General features: G+C 35.2%; 1 protein-coding gene across 1 annotated transcript in view; it reads left to right on the plus strand.

The window, feature by feature from the left end:
* Positions 1 to 6: 6 nt before the first annotated feature.
* The window catches only part of LOC108687173 (serine/threonine-protein kinase minibrain-like), a gene marked incomplete at its 3' end in the record, with an annotated part of 39,122 nt that continues 17,370 nt past the window's right edge, over positions 7 to 21,758 (plus strand). The window contains exon 1 of the mRNA XM_018192798.1: positions 7 to 355. Coding sequence (XP_018048287.1) covers positions 205 to 355 — 151 coding nt within the window. The remainder of the gene's footprint in view (positions 356 to 21,758) is intronic.

A 21,758-nucleotide genomic window follows, 5' to 3' on the forward strand; every position in this document is an offset into this window, starting at 1 on the left:
ACAAGTGTCGAAGGTAAAGCGAGGAGTGAGAAAAAAGTGAAAAAGAAGGAAGGAAAGAAAGATACAAAGAGAAAGAGAGCGTAAAGAGAGGAAGGAAATATAGAGAGCGATCGTGTGGCATCGAGAGGGCTGGCTCCATGTTGTGAGCGTCTGAGGACTGCCGAGGGCAGCAGCGAAAGGGCGGAGTAGGGTGCCGCCGCCGTTATGGAGTACGGTGGCGGGGGCGGTGGGACACGCGGGGGTGTCCAGCCACCCTCCGCGGGGGCGAGGGGCATCGCCGGCACCGACACTACCGACGCTGCGTGGCACAAACACGAACAAATGATGCTCATGGAGTCCAGGCACAAGCAACAATGTGAGTAAACGCACACTTTCTCAGTCATTCTACCCTTTCCCATCGCCGCGCCGCTTCTCCCTTCTTGTTGATGATGCACGTGCGGACTCGGACGGTAACGGGAATTTTCGGAACGGATTGCTGGTTTAAGAGAGTAGGGAGGCGGGTTATTTCGCAGTCTACATTGATCGAGAGCTTCCGTCTGGAATGTATGATGCCGAAGAAAGGGATTTTGTTGATCTAGGAAAGACTTGATATCAAGAACAACGTAGTAACATTTTTAGAGAAATTTAATCAATCGATTTAGTAAAAAAAAAATTGCATTTGAAATTTAATTATCGATGTATTAATGCTAAGGCAAAGATCGAAGACAACAATTAATCATTACAATTAATAATATATAATATCGATCTAGTAATACATTCAAGAACGCAAATTAATAACGAATATATTAGGTGTAGTAAAAAGAAATCCATTATTTTTCCATTCAATTTCATGCAAAAATAATTTCTTTTTATTATACCTAATATATACATACTTTTAAATTTTGTTAAAGTAATAATAGCTTCTTAAAAAACTGAATATGAAAAATTACTTTCAAAATGTTATTCAGATCAGTTGAGATCAGAGTGCTTGATTTCTTTCGTACGGATACCATTAATTTTTCCGGAAATTCGTATGATTAATAGCTGGGAGAAATATTTCGCGGGATATCAATTAAATCTCGAATATTGCCGAATTTTTGTGTGTCAGGTTACCATTCTTCAGGAATAAAAAGACGATGATTCAAGGCATTCGATAGAGAGAGAGAGAGAGAGAGAGAGAGAGAGAGAGAGAGAGAGAGAGAGAGAGCTCGAAATAAAATTTATTTAACACTTTCATTTTATGTTGCATACTATATATTGCATATAACAATAATATCGTTAACAATAATAATCATTAACAATAATATAAATTAAAAATGAAAATATTATTTAAAATCCATCTTAAATCGTTAAGGTTTTTATTATTCATTATAGAAATTAGATTTATCTGTCTCTCTATAATAATAGTAACGCAAAATAGGTTTTCAGTCTTAAATATAAAAAGAAATATATATTACGAGAGCAAAACCGATATTTGATGTATCTATTTCCGTTCAACGCGAAGCATAAGGTAGAGAAAAAGAGAAAGCATGTGTCTATGTATCTTTTTTTTATCCCTGACCTTTGACACGTTTGTATGCACGCGCTATAAAACATCGACGGCTGAATGTTACGAGGGAAAAATGCGAACGGTGTAACCGTAAGTTACGGCGCGCCGGCCTTTGACAACTGACGTTTACGTCTGGTTAAACTGTCGCGTTTTTCCGTCATTTTCGTGCCTTCGGATGCAACACGTTTCTGCAGGATAGATTTTCTGTTCACATTTTCCTTAATGTGACTACTTCATAAACTGTGCTCATATATAAACATCAGAGCTTTATAAACATTTCTATAAACAAGTTTTATCAGATATCTCAACATATTTTTCTTTTTATCTATTCGAATTCTAGATTTATGCCTAAATTCTAAATAAAATTGTAAGGTTCGTAATATATTCTCGTAAGATTTATAAGAATTTTGAAGTGTTTATATTTTTATACGATATTATTTTTAGCCAGACTAACTATGAGATTTACAAGAAATCGTAAATATTTACGAATAATCTTACGTCTTACGATGCATAAAATTATAAATAAATAAAATATTGGTATGGTTATAAGTTCTTATGAGTTTTACGAGAACAAGTTACGAGTCTTACGATTCTGCTTAGAATTGATCTATTAGAATTGACCTAGGCTCCTAATATTAATCCTTCTGTAATTCTTAAAGCAATAACGATATCGTTGTTGACATTAAGAATTACAGAATAAGAAGCTTAAACTATTTTTCAATGTCTTCAAAAGATATTAAAAATAATTATTGGCATAATAAAATGGAGGGTATACGAAAAAAATGATTTCATTGATATATATAAAAATTTAACTTATTAGATACAGATTTAAGAATAATTTTGTTAGGCTATTAAAATAATAATATAAGAAATTCAAGGCATGATGAGAGCAATGTTGCAAAAAATTTTAATATTTTAGCAACCTTGAATGTCCTGCATACATAATTATTTTAATAATTTAACAAAATTATTTTGAAATCAGTAGCTAGCTAAATTTTTTAGCTAGATTCTTCAGGAAAATCATGCACTTACCAATCATATCGTTCATTTGCAATAAGGTAAACTTGAGATAGAATGACCATAGGTTTTCAGACTACAAAAATGCTCTATTTAACAATTATTGGAGATTACAGCTTATAATCCCGTCTTTTTCGTACATATGGCCATAATAACCGAGTTTATTCCACAACGTATCTTATCGGAAGTCATCTCTTTCTTTTTTTCGAGCAAATCTTATATATGTTTGCTAGATATAACAAAAACTGTGTATTGTAATTGGTGAATGTATCGAATGATGCAAGTGCATCGCGATGAAACGACAAACATACGTGAGAACGGCTCAAATTAGCAGGTTCGATATATTGCATTTGCCAAATAGGCTTTCATTCACCATTGTTAGATGAAAAGAGAGTAAAGCGCGACCGATTTCATCCTCCCTTTCCACCGACTCCCTCTCTCTCGGTAGCGTTGTCCGATAATGAGACTCGCGTAACGAGTCGACAGCGGAAGGAAACTGCACGATGCCGCAATTGCGGATGACGTCCGCATTTAACTCGGCAATATGATTCGATTAACGACCATGCTACCATCCGCGTTGTCGCCGCCGGATAATAACGCTGTTCTTTTCCGCGTTTGTCGCGAATGCAAGATGTTAATTGTTCTCAGTAATCCAGATACCGCAACACACACCGAGAAGCAATCTTAACAATGAATTACGTATCAATTGTACAATCGGGTTGTTTAACTTTCTTCGCGATTTCTTTCAGCTACAGATTGTTGTTCAATCTATTCGGGATTTCCCGTTTGATTTTTCCAAACATCGGAATAGTCCTCGGATTAGAAGCGATTGAAAGTAAAGGATTTTCGAAAGATTAAACTCCCGAGGTGCAAACGGATAATAAAGGCTTTCATTTATTATAATTTCAAGCGCGAACTTTACTTTGGCAGAATTTTACTTTGCGGCGTGCTTATCAAGACAATTAATAATTGAGATTGGGGAAAGATAGTGAAGAAGAATCTGAGATAAGGACGACGAGATCAATATAACACATTCCATATAATTAGAAATAAAATGTTGTTACAATTTTATAAAATTTTGTTAATTATTGAAAAATATCAAGGCATTGTATTGAATTTGTTTCGAAAAAGTCTCGATTAATTAGATAACTCGAGATTATTCCATTTAAGCTGGGAAATTTGTGGGTTTTTTTTTTTTAATGAAAAATATTAGAAAAATACTTATAATATACTAATTGAAGGTTAGACTAAAATTTCATACAGTTGAAAAAAATCGAAAAAAAAATTTATTAAATCTTAACATACATATTTCTTTAAACAATACTAAGTAAATGTTTATAGTGAATAAATATTTACTCAATAAAAAAATGATAAAGTTAAAATTAATGATTTTTGTATCAAATATATATATGTTTACATTTAATATCTAAATATTTATTTAAAACTATTTAAACAAATATTGATTAAAATTTAGTATTTTTTTTTCAATGTGAAAATAAATACATACACACACTAAATCTTTATTATATTAACAAGATAGCGTTTTTAAATTTAGATTATTTAAAGCAACTCATTATGTAATGGACTCTTTGTATCTATCAGGATAGACGAAAAAAACCGGGTCAGCATCTCTTGATCAAGTGGCTGTATTTAGCGTCTAAATACAGCATCTAAACGAGTGTAACTTTATATTTTATCGTAAAATTTTCATCCCTCGATAAATATATTTCTCGGTCGATCGTAGACTTGCGTTCGTGAAAATCTACGAGGGGGAGTCTAATCGACGGGAAACGAATAACCCCTTGATCCGGCGGCGTTTCACGTAAGATTACCAAACCGGCGATTACCGGCGTGATCGATCGTTCATTATCTTTCACAATTAATCGCGCTTCCCCGTCTGAGTCCAAAGGGCGTCGAATGTTTAACGCGGCGCAGTCGATCCTGATGCAAAAAAATAGCCTTGCTCGAGGTTTGCCGACGTTGGGAAATTGTTGATTAACGCTGTTGATAATGAGTCCGAGCTTCAATTCCGCGACGCTGTTACAAGTAGGTCATCGAGCTATTCATGCAGAGAAGAATTCTTTCGGAACCGGCAAATTTTTGAGTATTCAGGCACACTGAAAGAAAGAGTCTGTAATAGCTAGCAAATGTTGAGTGAAATAATTTTAATCAAACGTTTAGTTGATAAAATAAAAAATAATTTTATTTTTCTAAATATTTAGTTATGTTACTAAATGGTTAGTTGTGCTTATTTGATAATACTTAGATACTAAATATTTAGAAAAATAAAATTATTTTTTGTTGTATTAACCGAAAATTTAGTTGAAATTATTTTATTCAATTATCATATTTGGTCGAGTAAAAAGTTGAGTAAAGTATTGCTGCAAAAAGTTTTGACATTTTAACAACTAGTTTGAACATCCTGCATATAATTATATTGACAATCTAACAATAACAAAATTATTATTTGTATTTAACTAAATTTTAAATATTTTAACAAAACTGTTCTTTCCGTTATTATGACGAAAAATTTATACCTATTTCTTATTATGTTTATATCGTTCTCTATTCTTATTACAAGTTCAAACCGTGAAATTTTCAAATTTTATTACTGAACTTATTTTGGAATATTTTTATAATACTTTTATTTACATAATCAAAAGATATTGCCGTTATGGAAAACTAAACTTTCAGATATCATGCAGTATACATAACATACATACATAGAATCTATCTCTGAATTTTTCGCGAGATAAAAGAAAAGTAAGTCACGTAACGTTTCTACGAGCAAAAATTTCATAGATCGCATTATCTCAGCGTTTAAGCGCTACAAATAAGTTTCGTTCTGTTTATCGGACGGTAATTTCATTCGCGATGCGATCTTTTGTAGTATCTCAAATCGCTCTATTTGTCGTCGCAATCAGCCTGTTCCGCCGAGGTACGACTGAGACTTCTATCCCGCAGATCGTGAGAACGGAGTTCTGAAATCCTTCGCGCGCACGTTTCAGCCGGCTGACGATCACAGCTCTCGAAACTACCGCTATTGATCGTCGCTCCAAAATACTCTTTCGTCGTGAATCATTGAACACTGCTGATCGACGTGTCTTTCTCTCTTTCTTTCTCCTTCTCTCGCTTTTTCCTTCACGATGCGTGCAAGAAAGAAAAGGTGCGAAAAAAAGGCGATAGAAAAAGAAGATAGACGAAGAAGGAAGCGAGAGTAGCAGGCCGCGAGAAAAGACGTAGCAGGGAAGGCAGGCGGTATGTGACGTATTTTTAAACGGAGGCAGGCACCCGACCTCCTATACTTAGGCTCGAGTTGTCTTGTAATGACGACAAGAATAGTGTGTGATCACGTTATGCTTCTCGCGCGGCAAAAGACAATCGCCTGATTTTCAATTTCGAGGAAAACTTATAGTTCATTCTCTTTCCTTCCTCGCTATCTTTTCGTCTTTTGATCTTTCATCTTTTTAGATTTTAAAATCTGCGTGGCCCAGATGAGTCAGGATTTTTTTGTTATTTTAGTATCAAAATTTATACTCGAATTTATAGTATCACTACGGACACTATCGTTCGCGATGGTTTAACGTTTAAGTTTTGCTGTTTAGTTACGCGTGTATTTAGAAATTTTATTATTAGGTTTTATGCGTATATAAATATTTGGGATTTTAATGCGAAGAGCGGTAAAAATCATAGAGCAACTGTCCCTCTTAGCGTGCCTTTGCATTTAGATAAGTCATAAAGAAAATTAACATAAATAAATAAGAAAAGGTTTTATTTTATTAAATTAAATTATTATATACGATATCAAAGATAGTATTCTATTTTTAATTATAATATTAAAGTGTAATAAATATTTTTCTAAAGATGCGTATCACAATTAATATTAAAGATATTTATATGAATCTAGTAAAATATCGCAAGATTTTAAACTTCTCTTTTCTTGAAACTGAGAGCGTTGTGTTATGATTGTTATATTGACTTGATTAAAATAATGATTTAAATGAAATATTAACTTTAACAATTAGCTTATATTTATTATGTGTTTTAGTAATTATATATGTTAAAATGAATCAAATATTCAGACACAAATGAAGGGCATATTAATAGGAACCCTTGAAGGAGTATAAAAACATTTTTTACTTTTATCAAAAATATTATTATTATTAATATAAAGCATGACATTTTCTAGATTAAAATATTACAAAAAAAAAGAAATAGTTGAAAAATCTATGATTTCAAGTAGACAAAATTAATAATGAGTAATTAGCAAGTTGGTTTAACGGCACACTAATATGGATAGTTAACTCATGTTAAAGTTTTATTAGAAGGGAAAGTTTACGATTTTTCGCCGCGGCGCACGTGTCATTCTCGTTTGCATCATTGTGATGAGTATTAGTAGTGCGAATAGTCGGTGTACTTTGGAACGTCGCGAGGACGATGTCGCCGGCAGCCAGTTTTTGGACCGATGCCTGATCAGCGACTCTCGGACAATCCGAAGACTTCGACCGACCGGCTACCGAATGACGTATATATGTATTTTCGACTCGGCACCTCCTTGCGCTCTTCGCACACCACCATCCAATTTTACCCCTCTAGACCGATATCGACAGACGTTGACCTCTAGAGAGAGAAGAATAAGAAAAAAAGAGAAAGAAGAAGAAAGAAAGTATAAAGCAAATTCCTTTTTTTTAATTATCAATAAACAATTAAGATGAAAAGATTAAAATCTACGAATTATTTGATCCATATGGGCAGACGTGGCAAACAAAAATGTATTAAATGATTTGATATATGAGTATAAGAAATGTAATTTAAAACACTATGGTTAAAGTATCACATATCAGAAAAGGTATGATATAAATACATTTTTGTGAGACAATGAATGACAAATTGATGACGACAATTGATGAAGACATTGAATGACAAATTTCAAGAAACGAATTTCAAATTACTACGTCGCAATAGGAAATGGATCTCGTGCGATCTTTAAATACTTACATGACAAAACGATTTCATTTTCAAACTCGCGTTTACGCGAGGAGAATCGGAAAAGTGGATGACGCGGGCGAGATAGGGAAAGACAATAGATTGATTGCGGATCGAGCAGAATGAAATTGTCGATTCGGACGCGATGTAACCCTTGATGTATGAAGCAATCTCGCGATTCTAATCGATCGGAGAGAAAAAATACCATTGCTGCCCTACATACGGATCACTGAAGAACCTGAGAAAATAATCGCGATTTCAATAGCGTAATCAGATGGAGAATGCATCCGGTGTTCGCTATGCTAAGTGCATCTCCCTCTCCGGCGTTCTACTTCAATCTTACTCATTTACAGAAGCGAGAATCGACATAACTTATTGTTAATCATCGTTATCTGAAATTCTTCTCTTTTCCAAGGAAAGAATTACAATGGTCAATATATTCTCAGATTTACAATGGGAAAGAAAAATGGTTTTGCTGAAGTATCTAAAAATGTACTGAATTACACTGAGAAAAGTGTCTGGTTGAAAATGAATGAATCAGAATTTTCTGGTTAAATCTACTAGAGTTTTAGTTGTGATAATCGGAATTCTGATTGATATAATCAGAATTTTCTGGTTTCTTTATTTTCAACCAGATATTTTTCTCCGTATTGAAACAAATAATTATGTAGGCTTAAACTGAGATTGCTGAAATTTAAAGTTAAAATTTTTTGTAGTATAGTCATCAAAATTTAAGCTTTCTATACAGGATGTTTTTCAGCAAAAGACTGCACACAGTGTAACACAGTGAATCATTACATTCTTATTGTTTGCTCATATTAAACAGAGATGAAATGATCACTATGTCATTACACTATATTACACTGCGTCTCTTGCTGGAAAGCACAAATAATTACTTTGATGACCAACAAAATTATTTTCAGATCTCTATCTAATAAAATTTTTAGACACTTCCAACAAAACCGTCCTTTCAATATTCTGCACGAGTGTAACCGGAAATCGATATCCGTTCAATGTTCGACGTCGCAAATTGAAGTTAACGCGTAACCCAAGACGAGAGCGTCGATAAACAATTATCTTCGCTAATATGAGAAGCGATTGCGAATGTATCGAACATGCGAGATACACGAATGAAGAACGTCGATCCTCTCCATCTGTTCGCGTCAAAACCGATCGAGCTTCGATCTCTACTCTCGTCTTCCTGAATTTCCGTTAATCCACGCCGGTTATTATCGCGCTTCGTGTATTTACGGTGCCCGCGCAGATAATATCGTTCGTCCGCGTACAGGGCGCGTTTCATTGTTACACCCGATGACTGCGGCTGCGGCTGCGGCTGCGGTTGGTGCTTTGTGCCGCGTCTCGTCGTATAACTCTTCATCGTACTCTTCTCCCGGTCGGAAGGTACGAGATACAGCGAGCGCGGCCGCGATCCGAGGCGGCCTCAATTAACCGTTGCCATTCGTGTGCACGCGTCCAAACTTTACGCATGGCAGGGAGGGGCGGAGTGGCGGTATTTATCGCGTAATGAAGCGCGAGAAGGTCGTTAACGTCAAAGTTGGAAGAGATAGTTATCGAATAACTGATAACCCTCCCCCTCCCTCTCTCTTTTATCCTCTTTTTATCCCTTGCATTTTTTTCTGCGGACCGCGGAAGAAACAATGATGATATGACTGTCCTTCGTTGCAACAATCTCCGAGACGCAAAATTCATCCGTAACTGAAACATGGATCTTATGATCCTAGGACATTTTTCTAATTTTTAAATAGTATAATGATTTGTTGCAATGTTTTTAGTTAAAAATTTTAGAACTTCGAAGACTAATAACAAAAAGCTTTAATGAATCTCAAAGACTCATATATTCCTTTAGCAAAAATATTATATAATAATAATATTTATATATTATTATATAAAAATATTATATATATATAAGAATGTGTCGAGCCAATGAAAGTCAAGCGCAGTTATTGGTATACATATATATTATCTATTATGAATTATACATAATTAATTATAAAGTCTTAGCCCGATACATTTCTGTAATTATTTTTTATCCATAGAGAAGAATTTTTATAATTTTTAAGTCAGGTCGCAATGTCTGCATGTTTTTATTTTGATAGGCGATATAAAGGGACAAAACAAAGGTCCGGTGTTTTTTCCGCAACCACCTATGATAAAATCACAGCAATCGTAATATAATCACCGAATCAGCTTCGCAATCGCTCCGTGCGATTTTCTTTTGACAAAGTAGACAAAAAAGAAGTAAATGAAAGAGATTTCTCCCTGACCGATGTCGACCGTTAAAGTCCGACCTTTTCCACCTGGCGGTTCGTGAGAACCCACCTCGTTTTTTCCACTCATTTCCTTCATCCTATGAGCCAACAGCGAGGATGTCGCATATGCGCAAACCATACGTGATTTACGACACGTTCCACTTGAGATTTAATCTATCGCTCTTTTATGTCAGTATAATTAATTGCAATTCTTTTGTATCTTTTTTGTTAAATAATTGAACTGTAACTTTGATATTAATTAGGGATTAAGTAGGTCAAATTGATTAATTGGTCAATTAGTTTTTTCTGATTCTACAAAATACTCAGATTTTTTCTTTTCGTTGGATAATAACTGAAATTGATCCTATACCATTTCTATCAATTTTTTAAAATTTTATGATGAATACAAGTCGATATTGCTGCCATGTTTAAGTGGTTTGTACTCTCTATGTAAATGGAAACCAATGATAGGTGATAATGATCTGGCTCTCCAATATTCTTTTCATTCTGTTTCAAATCCTGCGTTGTGTTGTGTAGTTCTTCACCGCCCGCATCTCTTTCTCTCTCTCTCTCTCTCTCTCTCTCTCTCTCTCTCTCTCTCCTGCTCTCCCTCTCGATTTCCCGACACTGACCTCTCCAATTTTCAAATTATACTGCCTTCAGCAAGGTTGCGGCCAGACAGAAGGGAGGCTTCAAATTGTCCGTACATCCCTATTGCGCCGCCGGATTTCACCCCTCTACACTCACATTCAGGCAACAATACACACATTTATATTCTCATTCAAGCACATAACTTTGCGATCTTTATGAATATATAGAGACGTATCCTCATTGGTTGCTATATATAGATTATTTAGAATCTAACAAATCATCCTTTATCCGCATGGATCAATTAAGTTGATCTTCTCTTAACAAAATTGTTGAATGAGATCATTATTTATTGTACGTTTATAATTTTTAGTATTAGATTTTGCTGTTTTGCAATAAATTATATTTGACAATATATTTGAAATTAATAATAAAGTTTAAATATATGTTTGCGTGAAGTTTATTTTTTATGAACTCTTAATTTTTAATTGGTACGAATTAGAACCTTAGATCTCGATTTTTTTGAGAAAATAATTCCAAAAGAATAAACCCAAAGGGATGAAGAAATTAATGTCTTTTCATTTAATAAATCTCTTATTCATGTTAAATGTTATGATATTTTCAATTAAGAATATTTAATTTATCAAAAAATTATAAACGAACTGATGAAAGCTATTAAAAAGCTATTAAAAAATGAGAATTATAGTATTTTTATTGCACATTTAATCGTCGATACTAAATGTTTGGTCACTTTGCAACCTCTGCTGGGATTAAAACCGTTCGAAGTAAGAGAAGTCATATAAATGTCGATTTGATCTGGAACTCCTACAAAGTTGCGACTCTCACTGAAAGCTGGATATTTAACCATTGAACGTGCAATTTTCTTCTCGCGTCCGTTTAATCGAAATATTTTTATACTTAAGTTTTGCAACGCGAACGTGATAATGAAACAAACTCTTTTATTGACTAAAATCACATTTATAAATCACGTTTAAAAATATACAGAAAATTTATACAAGAATAAAAATAAAAAAATTGTCTTTATGGAATATTTAACATAATCAGTAATAATAAGGAGTATGTAAGTCAATGCTGGATATTATTGCGAAAACATCTCTATAAACCACATTTTTTATGACAATATTTTATGACAACGTTTCGTCTTTTCAATCGGACTTAGTATTTTATTCAAATGATTACGTCTACAACGCGACAATTTAAAACAGTTTAAAAATGCATCTCTTACGTAAACTCTTGCATAGTCATATTAATTTAAAAAAAAATCCATCAAATTCATAATTGTCTCTGTTAGTACAAACAAAAATTATCGTAAATATTTCTGTCAAACTTTCTGTCAAATTATACCCAACGTCAAAGGAAGAAAAATGAGATGTTCTTTAAGAATACAAGAATTTCAATCTTCTTTTATTTCTTTGATTTTTATCTTTTTACATTTGCAACTTTTTTTAAATATCAAGTGTTTCTTAATGAAATTATTTTATGTTATATTTTTGAACAGCGCAAGCTCCTACCACGATAATGCTGGATAACAATAACCAATATGATATACTATTCGATATGTCCGTTTAATTTCCGGTGCGTCTCTATTCTTCTTAGACTCGTCATAACTTTGTAATCCCGAATCGATTCTACGCTCGTGTGACCTTCTCGGCTTAGAATCACTTGAACCACAGACACACTTCTAAAATCAGATGTCCCCTTCCCTTTTCTGGCACATGCAGCATACAAGTGTTAAGTGTACCTGTTTAGTTGTGCACGAAAATATCTTTATGACACTTGTCAATACCTAATCCTCGCAGACGCTGATCGGTACACGTGTTCGTCGCTTTGAATCACTTATGTTCAATGTAGATTAACTTTAATCTCAGTTTAACTTACTTTTTATCTTCTTCTAATTCTAAGATCTGATTTCATCATTTAATGCCCATTTCTACCGTAAATTAACTTTAATCTCGCTTTAATTTACTCCTTGTCCTTTTCTAATTCTTAGAACTAGAAAAAGATAAAAAGTAAGTTAAACCAAGATTAAAGTTAATCTATATTGGTAGAAACGAACATTATGCGCAGTGAATATTAATCAGCCCTTTCAATGACTGAGTTTCTTTGATCGTTCAGTATATTCAGTTTTCTACTCGATATTTCGAGTAGCTAATACAGGAATCTACGGTACCTAGTCACCGAAAAGATTTCGTATCTAAAGCAAAGTATCGATAATCCGAACAATAGCGGTGCAAGTCATGCAAGCGCAACAACTCGGATAGATATCAGGATGTGTCGAGACGTGCGTACGTACACGCGTATATATATGCGTCGTATATGCTGTTCTTGGATCTCGTGTTTCCTGCTGCGCTCTCTGTTTCGTCGATGCTGTACATTCATCGTTCCCTCTTTCTACCATGTCTCGCGTTACGCGGCAACGAACACGAGGGGCTGCCTGGGGTGGGAGGTAGGGTGATCTCTGCGAGTTAACGTGTCTATCGGCTTACGTGGCAGCGTTTCCGAATGCGCGTTGCGGCATTCGCGAACCGACTAATAGATTTATTATCGCGAGAATTATTGGCGCAGCGCGCGAGGGACACACGTGATTCTTCAGCTTTTTGCAAGAATTTAACATTAATCAGAATTATGGAAGTTTAATGTTTGGATGGATTAACTTCATACATATAGCTTTTTGAGCTTTTTGAAAACTCGCATTTACTTTATTCTTAATTGTTGTCGTAATGTTTTATCTAATAGAATTTTTTCTTTTTTGCTATATAGAGGTAATTTCAAAAATATTTCTTAGAACTATCTATCTTTCAATAGTCTATCTTAAAATTTTTCTCAACCTTATTCGAAAGCTATGTGTTCAAAGAATTAATCTCTTAAAACTCCGGAGTGTATTATACTTTATTTCATTCTCGATTGAGACAAGACACTTTATATGAAAAGTATTTAATGTAATTATAAAAATTCTTTCACGATTTCTCTGAGATTTGCATTTTTCACGCGATTTTCTATGAATAATCGCCAAACAAATTTCATTCTTAGTCGCATGGAGGTCGATTCTTTCCAGATCGTTTTAAGGGATTGGTACTACTTTACTAGTAATAATTGATACCAATAACCAGTGTACGATTGTCGTAATGCAACTGCGTTAGATAACGTAGGAGCGATAAGGCTGAAACGTTATTATAGTTGCCGGTGCAATTACTTCTGGGTAGACGTTCGATATTTAACCGAGATGTAGCTGCCCGTAGATTCCCGCGCCATTGTGTATGCAAAATGTTAGAGAGATACTCGTTCCGCATCGTGACTCGTCACAAAAGGAAGGAATAAAGAAAAGGAAAAAAAAAGCGCGCGAATTGCGGTGTCTCGCAATGTACGGATTCGACGACGACGACGATGAAGAGGGAATAAAGACAACTTTTCGTGGGACTTTTGTCAAGGAATGCCTGATGAAAATATTAAATGACTTCTCGCGGATAAGCTGCGGATTCTCACGAATTTTTATTAGTCTGGTGTATCGAAATGACATTACAATAAATGCGAGATGTGAAGTTGTATCCCCCCCCCCCTCTCTCTCACTGTCTCTTTCTTTTTCTCTCTTTAATTTATTCGTTTAATATAGATGTATCGATAAACCTAGAAGCACAGAATATGATTTTCCAAATAAAGAGCAAGTTTAAATTTAAATTTATATTAATAATATTAAGAACATAAAGTTTATTGATTGCAAAGAATGAATTAATATATTTAATTAAATGCTACTCACTCAGACTAATGATCATTTCTCTAAATTTCATTCCAGCATGAGTAATGTTAAGTCTAGACAACTTATGGAATAAAAATGATATGAAAGTGATAGTCCACTCAAGCTTTATTCTGGTTATCGGTTTGATATCTGAAAGTTTAATAATTTCAGTTATTCAGATCTTTGCTTTATATTCTTGCTTAAAGTTGAAATTATCTTTTGCATAGATAAGTAGATCTTTAAATCGTACACTCACGCTTTTTGAATATTCTTTAGTGAATTCTCTGCGTTTATTCTAAGATCGTAGACTTATCTTTTCTGGCAAATGTCAATTGGAGACACTCGAAGGAAATAAGAAACCGCCATTTTTAGGATATTCTTACTGTTTGAGAAATATTTTCTTTTTAATATAATTGAGTTCTTTGTAGGGATGTTTATATAATTCTTTTGTAAAAATATTATTTTTTTATATCATTTTCTTATTCCTTTACTATATTTAAAGTTACGTATGTTGCGAATTTCTTTATTTCTCTTCATTTCTTTTAAGTCACGATTTTCAATGTTTTTATCTATGTGTGACAAGTTGCATTTACTTCAATAAAAATTACGCTTCTAATCAAAGAAATGGTCAATTTAAGCTTTGCGATGCAAACTGTATATATATTTTACGTGCGTGTATAAACATCCTTTTTTGAGATTTGTACAAGTTAATGAGTGTTTTTTATCGGCGTTGGAGTGATAGTTCTTTAAAAGTGTCATTTATTTTTTTTTTTCAAAACGATTTCGTCGAGAGATAAAATGTTGAAAAGATACATGAGAGAGAGAGAGAGAGAGAGAGAGAGAGAGAGAGAGAGAGAGAGAGAGAGAGAAATTAAGTGGTTGGATAATTGCAAGGTGGCCGTAAAGCGACACTTTGACGATAGGACAAATTTTTTTCTAAGGGCACTTGGAGATTGGGACAAAGCGATGAAGCAACTAAGACTCATAAAGAGTTGTCTGCAACTGCTTTTTAAACGGATTTTTTTCGGTTTTCGTCCTAAGATTAATTTTTCTAATCTAATTCTCGTAATCTTATAAAAAAATTTCATGATTACTTCTCAAAATTATTCATTGATATCATTTGTATATATTTTTTATCTATCTTAAAAAGAAAAATAAAGAATGAAGTAATATCATTTATGATACATGATTAAAAAACATTCCAATGTTTATAATTAATATATTTTTAAATATAATAAAATTTTGTTAAAATTATTTTTCGAACTAATTAAAAAAATTATTTTTCTTTTTGTTCGAATTTCCTTTGTCAAATTATTTTTATAATAATTATTTCTGTAAAAAGAGAACAATAGAAATGTAAAAGAAATAATCTCGATGTCATAGTTTATCTAAGAATTAATAATTCAAAGATCATAGAAGCCTATTGCCTTTATCAAAACCTTTCACGAAAGTTACTTTCGCCCTTTTTGGCATTATTCTCTAAACTCACCGTCCTCCTCTTGTATCCTTTCAACCACTATCGTCCCTTCGATATCGAGCATCGTTCACCGAATCGACGAAGGTGGCGAAGGGCTAAGGACTTCCCGCATGTATCTACCTTCAAAATGGCGCCTTACCGATCCCGGATACCTTTTCGCCCAGGGTGCAAGCTACGGGGAAGCTCTCCTCGTTCGCGAAGGGCTCTTTCCCGCTTTCACCCTTCACGCGCCCTTCCTCGTCCTCCCATCAAGCGGCTATCGACTGCAGCGCCTCTGAGAGAGGAAACCGCCAGGGCATTCATCCCTACGCCCTTTCTCCGCGTGCTTTCCCTCACGCCCTTCACGTGCGACCCTAAACGCGAGTTTAAGCACTTCCCGGAGAGCGATTTCAATCGTTCGAATGATCTCAATTATTGGTGATCCTTTCTTCTCCCGAAAGGAGACAAGAGAATCCGGAAAGAGACGATTGAACTGCAATTAAAACGAATTGACAACGTCGGAAGGAGCTGTGCCTACAGGACTGTAACGTTAACGTAAGAGGATGACAACGTCTGCTTAACATGCTCCATGATCCTTCACGTCTCTCTTCTATCTTCCTGTCATCTCCGGTCCAGGCATCATGTATCGAGACGACGAAGAAATCCTTACCTAGTCGGAAGGACTGCACGCGGCGTTTTCCCCTTTTCTGCCTTGCCGTTCCCCCTTTCAACCCCTTTCCCCGCGATTCGCGACGAGCTCGCATGGAAGGCAGACCAGCCAGTCGGTCGGCGGTTGCTCCACCCCCGTGCGACACGATCAATACGCGATTCTCCTCTCTCTCTCGCTCTCTCGCTCTCGCTCTCCTTCTCTTTCTATCATTCTCTCTCTCTCTCTCTTTCTCTCTCTCTCTCGTTTCTATCGCGTTCTCGCTTCATTCACGACATACAGCCGAGCGACTCCGTCGTAGTCAGCAGCAGCAGCAGCCAGCAGCAGCCAGCAACCGGCAGAAGCGCGCTCGACTGGCTGTTCGTTTCGAAGCGGTCTTTCTGTTGCTATGCCGGCTCCCCTTTGGTCCCCCTTCTGTCTCCTCCGCTCGCTGGCTCTCTCTCTCTCTCTCTCTCTCTCTCTCTCTCTCTCTTGTTCCTCACTCTCCCCCTCACTCGTCCTGCTGCCGTACCTCTGCTTTGCCGGCGAGAACGTTCCTTCATGGTCCTGTAGGATGGCTCCCGGCGCGTTCTGCTGCTTCTTCGTCACGCTTGGCGCCGCGAGAGATCTCTCCTCTCCCTACAGCTTTCTCCTTCTAGCATCGTCCCACACCTGTCTATCTGTGATAGTCTCTATCGGCCTTCCTGATCCTGTCCATGATTCTTTTTCTCTTCTTCCAAGTGGGCCGAATATATTTGTTTCTTGACACGGGACTTGATACCGTCCTTCTCTTGGGTCAGATTCTCAATTGATCATCTGTTTTAATCATATGGTTTAATATTTTATAAAGAATTATTTCTACGTCTCAGATATACACCTCCTTATCTGTTCTTTTTACTTATGAATTCACTAATATATTTGCTTCCATATTTTTTAAATTATTTGAGCCTGTGCGTTGGGACGGAATCGAGAAAAATCAGAGATCACAGCGCGATTTCTGAACCGTATGAAAACGGGCTTAAGGTCATCGTTGCGCCGACGATCTCGATTAAACGGTCTGGATTAATGGTTTTCTGTCCTTTTCTCTAACCTATTCTCTCTGTCGTCACAAAAATCGATAAAAAGGAATCATTTAGATGGTTGATCGAGATAACCACATATTTTTAAATTGGAACGCAAAAAGCACAACAAAAAAATTTTTTAATAAAATGTGAATGGCAAAGTACTTTCAATGGTCCATTTGATCAGTTTTCGATGTCTGGAAAAATTAATAAATTAAAATAATCCGCACATTTTTTTTTATCATTAACACGTTTCTTGTTCATTTCCATCCAATGTGTATTGGATGGATCCAAACGAAAGTTCATAGCGCTGCTTCATTTGTATCACGTCTACATGTTTTTTTAAAAAAATTAGTAATTATATCATTTTATGGTATAGAATAAAGTTTCAGTTTTGAAAATTTGATTTTCGAATTGCGGTACAATGATGACGGATTTTTAACGGCGCTATAAGCAACACAATAAAAATGCTTTTTTTATTTAATTTGGATAACTGAATAACAAATATCTTAGAAACATTTTTTAAAATAATTGTATGGAAAATTTTAAGCTTCTACGTTAGAAAGTCGAAAATTTTTATAAATTTGTTTTGGACATGTGACAGATTTATAAAGAAAAAAATTTCTCATTTTTTCAGATCGTAATTTTCTACATATAAAAATTATCAAATTTGCAGAAATTAAAAAAACACAGTAACTTTTTGAAAGTAGAGATTTTAAGTTTTAAAATCCTTTTTATAAATTTAAAATTTGTTCATTTTTAACGAAGTTATAGCTGCTTGAACTTTGAAGTTCGTAACGCTATGAACTTGTTTCGATCCAATAGATTAACTTTAATCTTGGTTCAAGTTACTTTTCATCTTTTTCTAGTAATTAGAATTAAAAAGAAATACAAGAATAAATCGAATCGAGATTAAAGTTAATCTGATAGAAACAGGCATCAGTAAATCACGTTTTTAAATCAAATTTCAAAGAATTCTTTCAACGTTTCAAAAAACTTCTTGATATTATCACGGTGAGGACTTATTTCGGTAGCGGATCCAAATATAAACGTGATCGACGAAAATTCCATTAACCGTTCCAGTTATTTAAGCGTATCGAATGTGACGATGGCGAAAATAAAAGCTTTCGACACGCGCGAGCAAACGGGATTTCTGCGACTACTATTTCGTTAGCGGTGGTCTGCCTGCAGTTGCAGGACATCCGAGACGGGCGTGGGTGTTCAAGGTGAATATTTTCTGAGTTTATATGTACGCCATGCCTCTTTTTTTGTTATTTTGTTTCGTGCCCGTTGCGAGATAGTCGATCAGGGGACCGTTGCTTGTGCCGGATATTTATCTTTGCGAGACATAAAACGCGTGCGGCGCGTAAGACTGGTGAACATTTGCCGCATGAAGTGAATTTGCACCATGCGTGGATGGTAAATAATATCGCTTGAAAGCCAAGTTCGGCCGGGCCGATAAGCTGTCGCTTTGTGTTAACAATATCGGCACGCAATACTGTCTTGCGCGGTGCGCGATAAGAGTTTCCCTCCCATTAGGGAACAGTGTTCCCCTAATGCATTAAAAATATCTACAATGTGTATTTTGCTTATGCAATATGCTCAAGATATTTTTTAAGTTAAAAAACAAATAGAAAAGAAGATAATGAAGATTAGAAAATGATATCAATAAAGCAGAAAATATTTATGCGTGAATAATATTTTTTAAGTAAGATATTATTGTATTTGAAAAATATAAGAGAGATTAAACATGAGTAAATAATTAGAAACATCACAAATTAGAAATTAGATTATTTAAGCATCAACACTAACAAAAATAAAACTAATTTTTCAAATTATTAGACAATGTAAGGACGTTTAGACTTCATTTAATCATCTTCAATCAAATTCAAAAATTATAATAGAAAAAAATTAATAAGTTAAGAAATTGACAGTCATAAGAAGCCTTAAAACATAAAGAATAAAAAACAAAATGTATAACTAAGAAGATATTATTATATATGTTTCGTGTTATTTTGCCATCGTTCAGTAGAGATTTCTATCTATTGCAATATATCTGTATGAAACGTGCATGAAACGAGTTTATGGTATATTTCTACAGATGAAAGAGACACATTCGGTCGAGCAAAATCTTCGTAAACGTCGTGCAAATAGCGCGTACTAACTGTATGATTAAAGTCCTCGTGAACGCAGAGAACACGAATCTCATCATCTATTGATTGATAAGTGTCCCACCAATCACTGTCACCGCTATCTAGCACTCCTACCATTGGAAATCAAGCTCAGATTTATGGCATAATTAGGTGTTAATTAATTGCTAATTTGTTGCTGCACTCTCGAATTTATCGTTTCCGTACATTAGAAAATTAATATTAATCAGGAATGCTGACTTGCTAATTTCCCACTCTTGAAATCCCACTTTTGAAAAACGTGTAAAAACCAGTATTAAAAAAAAGCTTCGAAAAAATTCAGAGTGACAGTCAGTCACTGACCATCATTGGCAAAAAAGATTATTTATTCTGTAAACAAATGCCAAAAATACTCAAAAATATTAAATGCACTAACACTATTACAATCGAGAAATATTCAAAAATATAAGAAAATATGTTAGTAATAATAATAACGTGATATCAAAATAATTCCTAAATTAATATTGAAAGTACAAATTAGTTCGGTCCGTTTTTTTGTGTTCAAAAATGCATTTATTTCAAAACAAAATGAATGAACAGATCAATTAAAATATTGTCCATTGCTGCCTACTACTTTTTCCCATCTCTCAGGCAATTTTCGAATTCCATCTCGAAAAAATGACTCGTCTTTGGAGGCGATCCAATTTTCGATTTCTGCGAAAGAAGTGAACGGGTGACTTGCTGCATCTCTCGGAACAACCAGTAATCAGAAGGAGCAATGTCCGGAGAATACAGCGGGTAAAACATCCCATTTGAGTGTTTCCAAATATTTTTTTACGACTTTAATGACATGAGGCCGAGCGTTGTCATGAAAAAGAATAACTTTATGTCTTTACTCGTATTCCGGCCGTTTTTCTCGCAATGCATGGCTCAAACGAATCAATTGTAGCCGATACCGATCGCCCGTAATGGAATCGCCAGGTTTCAGCAGTTCATAATAAACAAGACCCTTTTGGTCCCACCAGATACAGCATGATCTTCGAACCATGAATGTTCAGCCATGATGTTGATGTTGAGGTCGATGGCAACGATTGACCGGGCTTAGGGTAGTATTTTTTCTTCTTGGGGTTGTCGTAGAATATCTACTTCTCATCTCCAGTCACAATCCGATGCAAAAAACCTTTTCTCTGTTGTCTTTGAAGCAGCTGTTCGCAAGTGAAAAATCGTCTTTCAACGTCTCTCGGTTTCAGTTCCTAAAGCACCTAATTTCCTTGTTTTTGAATCATTCTCATGGCTCTCAATCGTATAGAAATGGCTTGTTGAGTTACCCCCAATGATTCTGCAAGCTCCTCTTGCGTTTGACTCTGATTCTTCTTCGAGTAATGCCTCTAATTCTTTGTCTTCGAATTTTTTTGGCTGTCCAGAGCGAGGCTTGTCTTCAACACTGAAATCTCCATTCTTGAAACGTCAAAACCATTCCCCACATGATTTATCAGTTGGAGCAGCATTGTCATCATAAACTTCGACAAGCATTCGATGGGTTTCAGCCACACTTTTCTTTCAATTAAAGCAGAAAATCAAAACCTCCCGCAAATGCTGCTTGATTAAAAATTCGACATTTCAAACACAGTAAAAATCAAGGTTTTTGTATGAAACTCAAAGCGAATATAAACTGAATATTATTAGCAGATGTTTAACCTCTCTAAAACTGCCAAAATCAGCTGTCACTATGAACTATTCACAACAGCTGGAGCTATCTTTAAGGAAACGGACCGAACTAATTTGTATTCCCAATAGTATAAAGTTAAAATTCTTAAAATTCTGAAAAATCCAGATACACTGCGCAATTCTTTTTCGCAAGAAATGAAATTTTTTTTTTTTTAGTTAAAACTGTTTTTCGCACTTTCTAAATATTACAAGCTCAATAAGACCGGATTGAATCCACATACTTCATACACGTATGTAGATGTGCATAGCAAAGCATGTCATACATAATAAACTTAATGTACTGATCTTAATATTGCAATAATACGTGATACACACGTATGCATTAACGGTTTTCTGTGCCACTACATTCAGCGGTCGAATTTCTCTACGATATATAATACGCACATACGGATACGTACAGCGTAAATGCACCTTTTCGTTTATATCATCAATCGGAGGAGGTGCCAATCGTGCGCTCGCCAAATATCATCTGTCTTAACTCGGAACGCGTGATTTTTCAAACGTTCACTCACGTACACCGCCACAGATAGGCGCATGCGTTTCAATACCGGGGGGGGGGGGGGGGGGGGGGGGGGGGGGGGGGGGGGGAAGGGGG

Source organism: Atta colombica, unplaced genomic scaffold (assembly GCF_001594045.1).
Source record: "Atta colombica isolate Treedump-2 unplaced genomic scaffold, Acol1.0 scaffold102, whole genome shotgun sequence".
NCBI classification, from domain to species: Eukaryota; Metazoa; Arthropoda; class Insecta; order Hymenoptera; family Formicidae; genus Atta; species Atta colombica.